This window comes from Macrobrachium nipponense, chromosome 40 (assembly GCF_015104395.2).
Source record: "Macrobrachium nipponense isolate FS-2020 chromosome 40, ASM1510439v2, whole genome shotgun sequence".
NCBI lineage: Eukaryota > Metazoa > Arthropoda > Malacostraca > Decapoda > Palaemonidae > Macrobrachium > Macrobrachium nipponense.
In genome coordinates this window covers 3689906-3706843 of record NC_061101.1, presented here as the reverse complement: position 1 = coordinate 3706843, position 16938 = coordinate 3689906, and the positions used below count along the sequence as shown (strand labels likewise).

At 31.7% G+C, this 16938-nt stretch overlaps 1 protein-coding gene across 1 annotated transcript; it reads right to left on the bottom strand.

Annotated features, from left to right (window-relative positions):
• Nucleotides 1-431: 431 nt before the first annotated feature.
• On the bottom strand, nt 432-7968 carry LOC135212265 (uncharacterized). Its single transcript, XM_064245709.1, has 5 exons — nt 7837-7968; nt 4580-4705; nt 3198-3366; nt 1947-2085; nt 432-695 (listed from the first exon to the last, which is right to left on the bottom strand). The coding sequence occupies exons 2-4, from the start codon at nt 4703-4705 to the stop codon at nt 2012-2014; spliced, it is 369 nt and encodes a 122-aa protein (XP_064101779.1). The 5' UTR covers nt 7837-7968; the 3' UTR covers nt 432-695; nt 1947-2011.
• Between the last annotated feature and the right edge of the window lie 8970 nt (nt 7969-16938).

The window sequence follows — 16938 nt, the reverse complement described above, 5'->3', positions numbered from 1 at the left end:
ACGAGACTTTGTTTTTCCCAAGTGAGGATTTTGATAGCTATCATAATTGTGTTTAATATTCATTTCCAAGTATTCATATTGTAATTGAACCCAAGAGAATTGTATTTCCGTTCTTCAGTCCCCAATATGACGAAGCAACTGTCAAATCTTCAAAATCATTGGATTAATTATCCTAAAACACTACGAGCCTTCAGAAACGTCTATATTGCTATTTTCTCAGTGGGTCTTAAATTACGATACAGCATTACTGTAGAAATAAAAGCTACAGAAAATAATTGCAAAATCCGACACCACCGCTGGATTTGTAGCCATGAGTATAAACAGAACTGGGATTAGCATTTTTCGTTAATTTATTAGTCGCTGGCCACAGTGTATAGGAATTTCTTAAAACAATACCGTTTTAATCATTATTATTTATATTATCGTTACATCTATACATACAGTTAAAAGTTAGGAAAGTAAACACGAGATAGACAGCAGTAAGACACAAATACCCATTGTTGAACATTCCTACAAATGTTAGAAATTTCTAAAACGAAATTTGCAGATACCAAAGTGGTCTTTTAATACTGGTCACGCCTCTTTCGCACTATGTAGATGAGAAATTGTACAGGAGATGGTCGGACAATATTCTATACACTCCAGCAAAAATCCCAAGTCGTTTTGTTTACTTCATTCCTTTGTCAATGACGAACCTGTAATGGTAAATAGGTCTTCAGTGGAAGTTCTCTCTCTCTCTCTCTCTCTCTCTCTCTCTCTCTCTCTCTCTCTCTCTCTCTCTCTCTCTCTCTCTCTCTCTGTATGCTTATACTCACTTATGTAAAGACGTATATTCTAGACTGGCACTAGAAAGAGGAAACCTATGACATGATTCCATTCAGTTACAAAATTAAAAAACGAGAACTTTAGCATTTGCTTGGATGAGATATTTTATAATAAATTAGCAAAGGTTAAAATTATAATTGAGGAACATGCCATAAATCTTCGGTCGCAAATGTACACGCTCACATAAGCATGGAATAACTATGAATCAGTTTGCTAGACAAATAGGAATAACTTGACTAGATAGCGAGGACTATATAATAAATCGTCTCGTGATTGGATGAATATTTTAGTTTTTTTTTTATCAAATTTTATTATTTCCAAAACGGAGAACGTTTCCAGAAATATAGAATATAGTTGATAAATAAATGTCCTTTTGTTGTATTCATATACACACAGACACACACAGAGGTACGTATGTATATATGTGTATATATATATATATATCATATATATATAATATATATATATATATATATATATTAAACCATTCCCTCTTCTTTATTATTATTCTTCTCAACACTACAAGTTCGACTCACAATTATCATATTCTTAAAAAGAACGTTAAAATAAAAATTAATTATCACCTCAATTTGAAGTGTTAAAATTATTCCGTGAGAGCTCCTTCAAGAACACTTGGACTATCTACATACTACAAGGCTTATCATTGGCCGAACATGATCGCCGGTGATTGGTTCTCAGGTGGAGATGCCACACACCTTGAGAATCATAACCAGACCCCCAAAATCTTTGCTCTCTCTCTCTCTCTCTCTCTCTCTCTCTCTCGCTCTCTCTCTCTCTCATCTCTCTCTCTCTCGTAATATATATATATATATATATATATATATATATAGTATATATATATATCTATATAGATAGTATATATATCCTATATATTATATCTATCTATATGCGTATATATATATATATATATAAATATATATATATATATATATATATATATTATAGATTATATTATAGAGAGAGAGAGAGAGAGAGCGAGAGAGAGAGAGAGAGAGAGAGAGAGAGAGAGATTCAAATAAGCAGATTGCTTACCAATGTATAATAAACGTACTCCTCCAATCAAAGTATTGTTCCCAGAAAACAATCCAATATCATCTTACCATAGGAATGGCGATGCGTAATCCTTCCATAGATCCTTTGAAAATCGTCCTTTAGGGAGAGTCCTTCAGAGCAAATCCTTCTCCTTTCTGGCGGCGGGATTCGTCAAATACAAATAGTCGAAGGAAGACTCCGGCTGACCTGCGAAAAAAGATGTCGAAAATTTAACAAAAATAATGAGAAACATTACTAGGAAGAAAAGACTGAGAAACATTACTAGGAAGAAAACATAAATAAAAATCAGTGATAGGCGTAACGAAGGATTAAAGTTATAGGAAATAATGAATAAGATTATTTTTGTGAAGAGCGGAAATAGATTAAGGAAAATATGCGTGAATTATTATACGAGTCTTTAGTAATGGAAATGAAACGACGAAAGAAGAGAGAGAGAGAGAGAGAGAGAGAGAGAGAGAGAGAGAGAGAGAGAGAGACAGACAGACAGACAGACGGACTCGAACCTTCGAAACCAATTAACACGAACGAATAATGTTTAAGAGTTTGTGAGCGCTAGCCAGAGTCCTCAAGGTCGGTTACCTCTCTCTGCTCACTGAATCCGTCCATTACGAGAAGATAATTAGCAAAAAAAAAAAAAAAGTAGTGTCTCGTTACGGCCTTCGTTAAAGCAGGTAATAATTCGGACCTGAGTAAAGGCGTGGTAGGCTTTACCTTTTAGTTTTAGTTTTTTTTACGGGTGGCATTTTATAACGAAGAGGTTTTATATATATATATATATATATATTATACATACATTATATATATGTATTTATATATATGTATATATATATATGTAAACACACATATATATATATATATATATATATATATATATATATATATATATATATATATATATTATACATACATATATATATGTATATTTATATATATGCAAACATATATATATATATATATATATATATATATATATATATATATATATCTATACATTATTATATATATGTATATATATATATATATATATATATATATATATATATATATATATACACACAAACCTACGAGAGAGAGAGAGAGAGAGAGAGGAGAGAGAGAGAGATGAGAGAGAGAGAGAGATTGACGAGAGAGAGAATTCAAGCCTAATTTAATTTCAATAAATTAAATGAAATAATCACTGAAACATTTCCGTAACTAATCCTTCAAACACCTTTCAATAGTACTTTCAACACATCAATCCAGGAATTAAATCGCTAAAGTAAAAAATCTCCTTAACTAAACTGGACACACCGGATTACCTTCGTCGTACAACGGGGGAACACCAGTGAAGACGAACTCGAACTTGCTCCCCGAAGGCTGGGCACCTGCGGAGCCGATGCCCAGGGCAGGAGTCTCCCCTGCGAGGGGTGTCTTGCAGTAGCAGGTCCGCCCTTCGATGTTCGTCTGGGAGAGAGTGTAGCCCGGGGCCTGAAGAAGGGAATTGGGCAATTATTAGGTCGTGTTTTGGGCACTTTTTATTTTATTTTATTTTATTTTATTTATTTATTATTATTTTATTTATTTATTTATTTATTTATTTTTTTTTTTTTGCTCTCTGAAAGGAGAACCATTGTGCGGTCTTTGTATGACCGTCCACACTTTTCCTCCCCGTCCCCAGATCTTAAAAATTACAGAGGCTAGAGGGCTGCAAATTGGTATGTTGATCATCCACTCTCCAGTCACTAAGCACACCAAATAACAGCCCTCTATCCTCAGTAGTTTTTTTTTTCTATTTAAGGCTAAATCTATCCATGTACCTTGCGTCTGACAACGGTACAGGCCAGGCCACCACTAGGCTGTGGTTAAATTTTCATGGGCCGCGGTTCATACAGCATTATACCTAGACCACCGAAAGATAGATCTATTTTCGGTGGCCTTGGTTATACGCTGTACAGAAAACTCGATTGCCCTGAAGAAACTTCGGCATATTTTTCTTACTTGTTCTCTGTTATGGAGTTATGGTTTTATTTGATATATAATTGATAATGGGAGAAAAACTATTGATATTCATATGTGAATGTTATAGCTTCGAAGATTCCCACATATTCTTAACCTCAGAAGTGTAGCAAAGGTTATAACCAGTTCACTGATAAAGTCTGGAAACGCCGCAATAAACAAGTGATGCAAAAAAGTAATAGCAATGGTTATAAGCAATGCACTTACAAAGTCTTCAAAAGTATAGCAAAAATGTATAGCAATGGTTATAAGCAATGCACTTACAAAGTCTTCAAAATAGTAGCAAAAAAGTATAGCAATGATTATAAGCAATTCACGTATGAAGTCTTCAAAAGTGAAGCAAGAGAAGTGTAGCAAAGGTTATAAGCAATTCAAGTATTAAGTCTTCAAAAGGGTAGGAAAAGAAGTGTAGCAAAAGTGAGAAGCATTTACTTATAAAGCCTTTAAAAGTGCAGTAAAAGGAAGTGTAGCAAAGGTTATAAGCAATTGTGTATAAAGCCTTCAGAAATATAAGCAATTTATTTGCAAAGTCTCCAAAAGTGTAGCAAATGTTACAAGCAATTCACTTATAGTCTTCAAAATCGTAGCAAAAGAAGTGTGGCAAAGGTTATGGGCTACTCTCGTAAAGTCTTGAGAAGTGTAGCAAAGGTTATAAGTAATTCACTTAATAAAGTTTTAAGCTTACCAAGTTAGCAGCCCAGTCTTCGAACGTGATGGTAGCCGTCTCGCCGTACAATATCTCTCCGCTAGATGGCGCTGCAGATGCTACGATTGCTAAGAGAGCGAGAAATCTGACGTTGTAGTGACCCATCTGTGAGAGAAGGTAGGTATGTTTGGTGATAATAATAATAATGATAATAATAATAATAATAATAATAATAATAATAATAATAATAATAATAATAATAATAATAATAAAATAGTTTTATTTACTTATTTATATGTTTAGAGGAAAACTATACTCACTGGATAATTGATTCATATACGTACCCAAATTTTATATACACATTTTTTTGACACAAAATATTTAATTCCGAAAGCAGATCTTAACTCGAATCTGACAAATGTTCAAACTACAGATTATATAATATATATATATATATATAATTAAATTATAGTATATAATATATATATAAATATTTTATAATATCTATATATATATATAAAATTAGAAAGGAGAGAGGAGAGAGAGACGAGAGAGAGAGAGAGAGAGAGAGAGAGATGAAGGAGAGAGAGAGAGAAGAGGACATTCACCTCAACCAGTAAAAGTCCCCGGTACGATTACCAAACTACCGGATCTCCGTATTATTATTATTATTATTATTATTATTATTATTATTATTATTAAGTTCTGTAGAATCTTGAGTGTCTTCTGTTGAACTAAGCAGTAAATCGAGTTATCTGCAGTTCGTTGACAGTGGTCACTTGATGGAGACACGCCCACTAAAGGGAAATGAATTAGGTACATACATACATACATACATACATACATACATACATATATTCATATAATATGTATACACCCCTTTCCTTTCCTGGAGTGGGTAGAAAGCTTATAATGAAAATGCAAATTAACATTATGTATCACCCTGATTAACGAATCGAAAAATTGGTATAAAAGAAACATCAAATATTATTAAAAAAAAAAAGTCCTTCCGGTTTCTCGTGGAAAGGGAGAACCGGCCCCTTTGCCAAAAACACTTACTAGTAGATTCGATGTCCAGTTGTTAGTCTGAGTGTTATAAGGATAAAAATAAAAATAATTAAAACGCTTTGAGAATATTTTTCCCGCTAAGTTTTAACTCATTTTCAACAAGTGACGACTTAATTTGTCTTCAATTACTGCCTTCCAAGAACTCGGTACGTCAGGATATCTTTTTCAGTGACTTGTCGACAAAAGAATATCTTTTAGGAATCATAATAATCATATTTGTTTCTACTTATGATTGAATAGCGATACAGTTGTAGTATCAGATTAAAGTTCAGATAGAAAAAGTTCTTTTTACATTGCAATAAAAATATTGATCGCATTTTCATATATTCATTTATCGATTTGTTCATTTATTATCAGTATTGCTTGCTTTTTTATATATTTATTTGTTAATCTGTTCATATTTTTTCTGTTCTTGTAACCGATCTGTTTTCTATATATTTATTATTATCTTCTGTTACTTATTTCAAATGGACACCATATTCTTTGGAAGCTTGAATTTCAAGTCAGTGGCCCCTGTGGTAGGCTTGTTCCGTATGAATACTGTTCATCTTCTGAATAATAATAATAATAATAATCAATAATAATAATAATAATAATAATAATAATAATAATAATAATAATAAAATATATTTTTTGGAACCTTGAATTTCAAGTCAGTGACCCCTGTGGGGTTGTTCCATATGAATAAGGTTCATCTTCTGGATAATAATAATAATAATAATAATAATAATAATAATAATAATAATAATAATAATAATAATAATAACAACATATTTTTGGAAGCTTGAATTTCAAGTCAATGGCCCCCTGTAGGCTTGTTCCATATGAATAGGATTCATCTTCTGAATAATAATAATAATAATAATAATAATAATAATAATAATAATAATAATAATATTAATAATAATAATAATAATAATAATAATGGCTTAAAATGGACTTCTTAATGGACTTTTTTCGTGAATGCAAGAAACATTTTTAAAAGGAATTATTCAGTGGCGTCAGACACAACTTCAAAAGAGATAAGATTTTTTTCTGCCAATTATAAACTCGTTAACTTTCTGGCGTTTTGAGAAACAGCAGTTTTTTTTCACGAACGAGTGAATTTTAGTAGAAACTGAAGAGAAAAAGTGCTTTTTATTTCTTTATGGATAATAGACCGTTTTCTTATTAAATTCTAGATACGTACATATATGTAGGGGTAGTTATTGGTCATGTATGTATATATATATATATATATATATATATATATATATATATATATATATATATATATATATATCACACATATCCACAGGTGAAAAATAAGAGACAGGGTGTAGGTCCTGACCGGTTTCGGCTTTATTTTCACCTGTGGATATGTGTGATAAATGAATCACGTGCTAAAGTGATTATAATTATATATATATATATATATATATATATATATATATATATATATATATATATATAGGGCACCCACACACACACATACACACACACACACACATATATATATATATATATATATATATATATATATATATATATATATATATATATATATATATATCACCCACACACACACACACACACACACACACACACACACATATATATATATATATATATATATATATATATATATATATATATATATATATATATATATATAGTATATATAATATATATATATATATATATATATATATATATATATATATGTATATTCCGGATAATGTTTATAACCCCGTGCTATTTTCCCCCCTAGATGCGACCCACCACGATCAACTACCCGTCAGGTACGAAGGTTTCCAGTTGTTGACATTAGACAATGCCGTAAGAATTGTTTTCACTCGAATAAGCTTGGTCAGTCTTTCGAATTATTTAGACACTCGTTATAAAACTAATGTGCAGTGCCATACCAAGCCTTTAAAATTTAAACGTATTATGTTCCACGTTGACATTTCAATAGACATTACTTCACAAATTTTATATATATGAAACGTTCAGCAAAATAAAAATATCAACTAATTGCAGAATGGGTGATCTCGCTTATATCAAATTAAAAGAAAAATCTATCTTTTTTTGGACACAGTTTATCTCCCTTTGCAAAAAGCACTTTGAATATACCCTAAAAGCTTTAATAAAAAGCAAAGTTTATTGACGTTCGACGAGATGAATAATAACAAAACAAACAAAATAATGTAGCGCCAACAAACTCCTAAATTAAACACAACAATTCCTACCTTATCTTTGCACTAAAGCTCCTCGAATCCTCGAAGACTTTCTTTCCTCGGAGCCGATCTTCGAGCGAGGACCTCCTGGAGCCAAGTGTCGACAACTGACTCGGAGAAAAGCAGTGGTTCTTTCAAGTTAAGATATGACAGTGTCTTATAAGCACCTCCCGCTCGCCTGCCCAGCGACGCCTATTAGCCATGCTAATACGCTCGTTAGTAGGGCGAGTTCAATTAGACTATCCAGGTCGGAGAGAACGCCTCCCTCCCAGGACGGCGCCGATGGTTGCGTTTTGTTTGTTCGGGCACTTAGGAGGGTATACCCGCAGAGCTTAAATTTTTTTGCGCAGTATTATTGCGCCAAAAGATGGATGACTTCTTACGTAATATTAATTGGTTTAACATCTTGACTTTGAAATTGTTAGTTAGGTAAGAGACATATGAATAAACTCAGAGAGAGAGAGAGAGAGAGAGAGAGAGAGAGAGAGAAGAGAGGAGAGAGAGAGAGAGAGAGAGAGAGAGAAAGTATAAGGGTTGTAATGACTTGATCGTCACATGTCTATAGCTTAATTGGCTACAATTACTGAACACTTTATTGACCGAGTTGCATTAATTAGTCAGACAAATGATGACGTGAGGGATAATAATGGCCTGATTTCTCGCTTATATTATATATGCGAGGGTAACTTCCGGCCTCACATACGCACACACACAAACGTATATATATATATATATATATATATATATATATATATATATATATATATATATATATATATATATATATATATATATATATATATATATATATATATATATATATATATATATATATATATATATATATATATATATATCAATGGCCTCACATAAGCACACACACAAACATATATATATATATATATATATATATATATATATATATATATATATATATATATATATACAACGGTATAATGAATTTCATGTACAAGAAAAAAAATCTCTGGATAATTTTGAGATGACCAAAAATATATATAAGAAATGGACCACAAATATCTATAATATTTCTGTACAGACATGATAATTTCCTTAGTGTTTTTATATAGATAATGCAAGAATCATGCAGCTGGAAGAAAATGTGTAGTAATTGCAGAAATAATCTTTAGTGTTTTTGAGAAATATTACTAAAAAATAGTAACGTCATTATTTGAATCATTCTCTAAAGCTTACTTTTACGTCATTATTTGTTGTTCCAACGATGATAAATCTAGTATTCAAAATATTTATCAAGGAACTGTTTATGACACTTATCAACTTCCCCATAATACCTATGTACTGGGTTTCATCATCAAACCAGTCATAGGGGATGGTACCGTTAGTGCATTTCATGTGGTGCACTGTAGGCATTACTTAGGGCTCTGCAGTGTTCCACTGGGCCTCGAATACAACCCTTTTCATTGCTTTTTTTTTTTTTTACCTCCGTTCATATTATCTTTCTTCCATCTTACTTTCCACCATTTATTAATAGTTATTTCACATTACAACGGCGAGGTTTTCCTCCTGTTACACTTTTCAAACCTTTTACTCTCAATTTCCTTTTCAGCACCGAATGACCTCGTAGGTCCCAGCGCTGGGCATTTGGCCCAAATTTGTTCTTAATTCCAATTCCGGTTCCAATCCATTTCAGTAATAAAGAATACTGATTACTCAGAGAGAGAGAGAGAGAGAGAGAGAGAGAGAGAGAGAGAGAGCACGGGACGCGTTTCTTTTTGCATTTTATAAATCATGGTACTATTACGCAGAACACATCATATGACTGGCAGGTCTGAGCGTTCATGTCTTTCTCTATCACTGAAAAGGTAAAGTAGATATTATATGATGCCCTGCTACTTCTATCCAAAGACTTGTTTAAGTAATATTTCAACATCTCATATCTCATTATCTCTCAAATTCCTTCGATAATACCGGGGACTGTTACGCACATTAATTGTTATATTACATTCACTTTCCTTTGCGGTTTCGAATTGGCCTTTATGTTTAATTTGTTCATGTATTTTCTCTTGTCTGATAACTTGGATCTCTGTTACCTTCCGTTACGTCCTTCAAATGCAGACATATTGTTTGAAAGTTTGAATTTCAAGCCAATCTTCCCTGTGGGCTTGTTCCATATAAATAGGGTTCATCTTCAACCAATAATAATAATAATAATAATAATAATAATAATAATAATAATAATAATAATAGACTCCTAAGGAGGCAGGATGCAACCCGGAACCCCACACTATAAATACCACCCAGTCGAATTGGAGGACTGTGATAACCGTCCCAAAAAATAAATAAATAATAATAATAATATTGTTTGGTTTCAGTTATCTCAAACGCGCTCATGTGTTTTAAACATTGATTTTATAATGATTAAGGCTTATTTTATATCATTTAGGCAATACTTTTCTTTTTTATATTATCTTTTAAACACATCAGTATCAAGTTACGACAGTGAACAGGATTGTTACAAAACTCTACGGAACATACGTCCATATTTCACTTGCTATTGTCTCTGACCCGCGCTATACTAGCTCTGTCCAGTTGTATTTTTCATAATTAATTTGCACACGTTACCTCAGAAGTTCAAAACAAGTAGAAATCTAACCTCTATACAAGCAAGCTAAAAAATATAGACTCTGCAATCTATAGACCTATAAATAGAGAAAAATATGAAGGCAAGAAGAATATTAGGCCTTATAGGATCTGAAGAAGTTAGCGATAGTTTAGAACTAAATGAAGCTATCTCTTAAGAACGCAGATCCAAGTGTATGATATATGCATACATCATACATCTTGTCCGCTTAAACACTTCCCCTCATTCATTTGTGTACATGTGTATACTAATTAAATAATTTATTTATCTATTTATTTATTGGTTCATTTACTTCAGGAGCTGATTATAAATTAATTATATTGGCACTTTGAGTTGAATTTGATTGATTTTCCATAGAATTTCCTCCAACTCTGTATTCTTTCTAGTTTCTCATAATAATAATAATAATAATAATAATAATAATAATAATAATAATAGACCCTAGTGGTACTCGTAATAATAATAATAACAATAGTAATAATATACAGGTGAGTTACAGTTAGCGGCCGATATGGCGGCTATATTCTTAGCTTAGTCTCTCTCTCTCTCTCTCTCTCTCTATCGCTCTTGTCGGTCTTAGGCGCCAGATTTAGGAGTAGACCTATTTCTTATAGGTCTCCTGGTGGCAATGGGGTGAAATTCGTTTTTTTTAACCATGCTGATGCCTTTTTTTTTTTAATAGCACGTGAAATGACGTCAAGAGAGCGCATGCGTCAACGAGCATCGACTATAATACTTAGCAGTATATCATTTCTTCTTCTTATTTACACTGACGTTTCGGGATACTTTTCCATGATCAGGGCTACAATAAAATCAATAAGTGGTCCTTGAAAATGAGCTAAAATAGCTAATATCTACAAGATATTAGTTATGTCGTTTGTAAGATCTTTTAATACGTCGTTTGTAAGATCTTTTAAAACGTGCTTAGATAGCTAATGTCTACAAGATATTAGATATTTCTTATGTAAGATCTTTAAAAAGTGCTTACATAGCCAATATCTACAAGATATTAGCTGTTTAGACTGTAAGATCTTTAAAAACGTGCTTAAATAGCCAATATCTACAAAATATTAGCTATATCTTTTGTAAGATCTTTAAAAACGTGAGTGAATAGCTAATGTCTACAAGATATTAGCTATTTGACCAGTAATATCTTTAAAAACGTGCTGAAATATCCAATATCTCCAAGATATTAGCTATTTGATTTGTAAAATCTTAAAAACTCGCTTTAATAGCTAATATCTGCAAGATATTAGCCATTCTATTTGTAAAATCTTTAAAAATGTTATTAATATCTAATATCTCCAAGATATTAGCTATTTAATATGTAAAATATTTAAAAAAACATACTTAAATAGCTAATATTTGTAAGATATTGTTAATACAACAGTTATTAAGCTAAATGTAAAATATAACGTTTTACAGAGTTCCTAACCTAAACGAAAATTAACATCTTTACAGCTTAGAAAATCATTTGGTAAAAAAAAAAAAAAAGATTTGCCAAGTCAAGAAAGGCATCAGTATACTATGATGGCAGAGACCTTACGGCTTAACCTAGAAGAACATTAAAAATATTCTGTTTTTCTTTTGAATTAATAAAATCAACAGTATGACTGAAACAATGTTCCCATATTATGGTTTGATATCCTCGCATTATTCTCGGTAAGAATAAGACTTTCGTCAGGGAAAGATATGTCGTACTTTCTCCAATTATTTTCGCTTTTATAACTCTAAAAGTGAAAGGCGTTTCCCGTTGCTATCGCTTCTCAAGTCACGTGACGTAATCAGTGAACTTTGGAATTCTCTTCTTTGTCCCTCACCGCCACCCCCCACACGGGTTATTTCCTTCTTTGAATAAATTTACGGAACCCATATAGTGAGTTGTGTCATTCTTGGTTCTCTGGAAATAGGTACATAAATGCAAACGCTCTCTTACATACACAAACACACTCGTGCACACACACACACACACACACACACACACACACACACACACACACACACATATATATATATATATATATATATATATATATATATATATATATATTAATATATGTTTTCTTTATGCATTTTTTGATATCCACGCGTCGATGGATACCGGTATACTAGACTTGTATTTTTGTTGCATTAGATCAAATTTGGCTTGCCGACATTGTGTGAGATGGTTGACGATATTCTGGTTACTATATACAAGACCTTTTACTTGTGTGTGTGTGTATCTATAGTATATGTAAATATGAGTGATATATATATGTGTATATATATAGTAAATATAAATTTTACTTCACACACACACACACACACACACAATATATATATATATATATATATATATATAATATATATATATATATATATATATATATATATATATATACATATATATATATATATATATATATATATATATATATATATATATATATATATATATATATATATAAGTATTTATATACTATATATATACATATATATATATATATATATATATATATATATATATATATATATATATATATATAATATATATATGCACTCATGTTTACATATACTTTAGATATACATATATGTATATATATAATAATATATATATATATATATATATATATATATATATATATATATATATATATATCTACACACGCAAAACTAAAAATTCTTGTATCTAGGTAACCCAGAATACCGTCAACCATCTCACACAATGTCGGCAAACCAAATTTGATCTAATGCAACAAAAAATACAAGTCTAGTATACCGGTATCCATCGACACGTAGACAAAACATGCATAAAGAAAACATATTCATATGTATAGACAAGTCTTACTACGTATTATCGTCTCGATAGGAATTTACAGGTAGATTATCTAATTACCATCTCGAGTCACCTGTTTAATGGCTTTCTCAGTATAATTACGAATGAGCAGCTGTTCAATGATCAAACGAATTGGTACATGGCGGTATATAACGCCATGTACTTATTACTCGCAGGGGTGCCAACCCTTCCGAGTTTGTTTATCTCCAATTTGTTTATAATATTCGTTAAGTTTGCGATAAATAATCGCAAATTTACAAAGATTATTCTTTAATAATTTCAAAGTCGATAAGAGCTTGTAATGAAATGCTTTTATCTATTATATATAAATGAGGTGCTATCTCTATAGGACTTTGCAATTTCTCGGGAACGATGGTCACCCTGGGCTTGGATTGACATGAAGCAGGTGTTGAATTAATTTATCCGTCTGTTCTGTATCGTTAAGTCTTTTTCGCCTCCATTTCGAAAATTAAACTAATCTTTGTTTTTTTTCTGTTACAGTTCAATTTTATACGTGATAAAAGTATTTACGTTTCATCCTGAATTATGAAAACGGAGTCAAAGGTTGACATGCGAATTACATTAGATGATTTTATTATGAAGTTGAGTTTTATGTACAGATTAAAATCACACTTCAACCAGTTGTATAAAAACTAAAAGATAAATAAAATAAAATTCCACTGAATATTGAAAGTGCGAGATCACGAAATAAAAAAGAAAAATAATGGCGATGAAATATTAAACTTTAACTTATAATAAATGAAAGACCAACCGTTGAGAATGATTAGTTCAATAAGAAATCATAGAAGAAATAAAAGTATGATTTCGAATGAATTAATCAAATATAAAATCTAGGCCAAAGGCCAAGTGCTGGAACCTGTGAGGTCATTCAACAGTTGCAGTGTGAAATCATTTTTAGCAGAATGTAGAAAGTAAGGTGGGAAGAAAAATAATATAACCAGAGGGACAGTAAAAGGAATGAAAGAGGCCATAGCTATGGACCAAAGGGACACTCCAAAGTAAGTTAAATCATGCCTACAGTGCACCGGGTGAGGTGCACTGATGGCATTACCCTCTTACGAAGGCCATAATCTCCTCGTCAGAGGTTAACTTGGGTAGCAAAGAAAAATCTTATTTTCTCTCTCTCTCTTATTAAGTTTCTCTTCATTTACCCCTACACATCTAGAGACTGTTTCTATTCTGTCCCATCCGTAAAGCACTTTGTTCTCTAATCATGAGGATATATACTAGGTTGGCCCACTTTTTTAATTACTAACTTAATTAAAACTTGCTAATGTCTAGGGTCAAATAGAGCCTTGTTTCACCAATGAAAATGAGAATAAATATACTACATGTATATTTTATTAGAAATGATATTTGTGTACTGTTTAACATTCACGTTATGTATTTGTTACATTTTCATTCTAATAAATAAATCATAAATATCTAATCCTAAAATTCCTGTATCTTTCAACTCAACGCGAAACACCTTTTTCATACCTTTTTAGATTCTTCCATAGACCTTTCCTAAGCCCCCAACAACAACGACATCAATATCAAAGTAATTTGTAGGCTTACTCCACGAGTAAGCGAAAATCAACTGGATAGTTGTTTTATTATGCAGAAGGATCAAAATAGTATTCCACACTTATCTAAAAATTATTTTTATTCCATCACATCCGTCAAACACTTCGTTGTCTAATATAGATGATATATTGAATTAGATTCCTTTCTTAATATTAAAATTAACTGGATACTTATTTTCTAATTTTAAGCATCATCAGAAGGTATCCAAAGAAATTCTTAACAACTCCACGTAAGGCTTTGCTATGTATCCCGTGATATACATTGCATAACATTCTTCAAAGTTCGTTTATTCAGCTCTTTCTCTCAAGTGGTTTCTTAGTCTTCTTTCCAAGATTGTAAACGATGGAGTAAGTGAATTTGGCAACAATTACTAAGTCAGGCTTGCGTCCGAATGAACGATAACGTTAAAATTCATTATTAGAAAAAAAAAAACATTGTTTTTGCTGTGCTTAGATACCTCTTACGTCAACTTAGCTATTCGATGTTTACCTCGACGAAGAAATAGCTAATAACATAAGAGTAATAGGTGGATATTATTTCTTGCGTCTTATCTGCATACTCTAAAGGAAACTACGCTTGTAAACACAAAGGCTTCTATGTGTTTTATCCACTCATCAAATTCACATTTGATTTCGTTGTTACAGAATTGCCTGTAACGGTTTCAAATATCATAGCCTGACAGATCGTTGCGGTAAGACCCAAGTGTGTATAACTGGTGTTATGATATAGAAGACACCTTGTATCGATAGTAATATTTTATGCTATTTTACTTACTGTATAATAATAAGATCGTATCGCTTTTTGTCTTAGTAATTAAATGAAATGTCTTTTTATTGAGCTTGCTTTTTTATAATTAATTATATTATATATTAATATACATTAGAGACCATTCCTTTAGGTAAAAACAGGCGGAATTGGAGAGAGAGAGAGAGAGAGAGAGAGAGAGAGAGAGAGAGAGAGAGAGAGAGAGTAATTCTTCCACATATTGGTGCTACTGAATTTCGATACTTTTTCCGTTTTGTGTTATCTGTTGAGTATATTGATAATTTCATACTTTATTTGTTGGCACTGAGAGAGAGAGAGTAGAGGAGAGAGAGTAGCTCTTTCGACATTACTGGGACTACTGAGTTTCGATACTTTTTCCGTTTTGTGGTATCTGTTTAGTATATTGATAAATTCATATATATATATATATATATATATATATATATATTATATATATATATATATATATATATATATATATGTGTGCAGAGAGAGAGAGAGAGAGAGAGAGAGAGAGAGAGAGAGAGAGAGAGAGAGAGAGAGAGAGAGAGAGAGAGAATTTCTTCGACATACTTGAACTACTGAATTTCGATACCTTTTCCGTTTTTCCGTTTGTATTATCTGTTGAGTATATTGATAATTTCATATATTTTATTTTGGTGCAGAGAGAGAGAGAGAGAGAGAGAGAGAGAGAGAGAGAGAGAGAGAGAGAGTAATTCTTCGACATTACTTGGACTACTGAGTTTCGATACTTTTTCCCTTTTGTGTTATCTGTTGAGTATATTGATAATTTCATACTTTATTTGTTGGTACTGAGAGAGAGAGAGAGAGAGAGAGAGAGAGAGAGAGAGAGAGAGAAGAGATTCGTACCCAGGTCCCGGCCACCCTACCCTGCCCGTCCCCCATGACCCCGTGATTGACGTCAGTAAATGCGTCTTCGGCCCCAACATGAAATAATGACCCACTAATTTCATGCGACGCGCTAAAGATTGGCCATTTCAGATGCACGGACTTGTAATTGGCCGATGAATTAGAGTTCCATTTGTCAGACGAATGAATTGCTGATCAAATTCGTGAAAAAAAAATGTCTTTTTCCTGGTGCGAAAAAGCGCTTGTTTTAATACAGCCTTACGTTTTGGTAGCGTGTTTAAGACTTTTTTTTATAGTACATGTTTAGGTGATATGTTTAAGACTCTCTATAGAAGACGGTTAGGTAGCACTTTTAAGATTTTTTATAACGCATGCTTAGGTAACGTGTTTAAGACTTTCTATAGTATGTGTTTAGGTGATATGTTTTAGACTTTTTATAGTACATGTTTTGGTAATA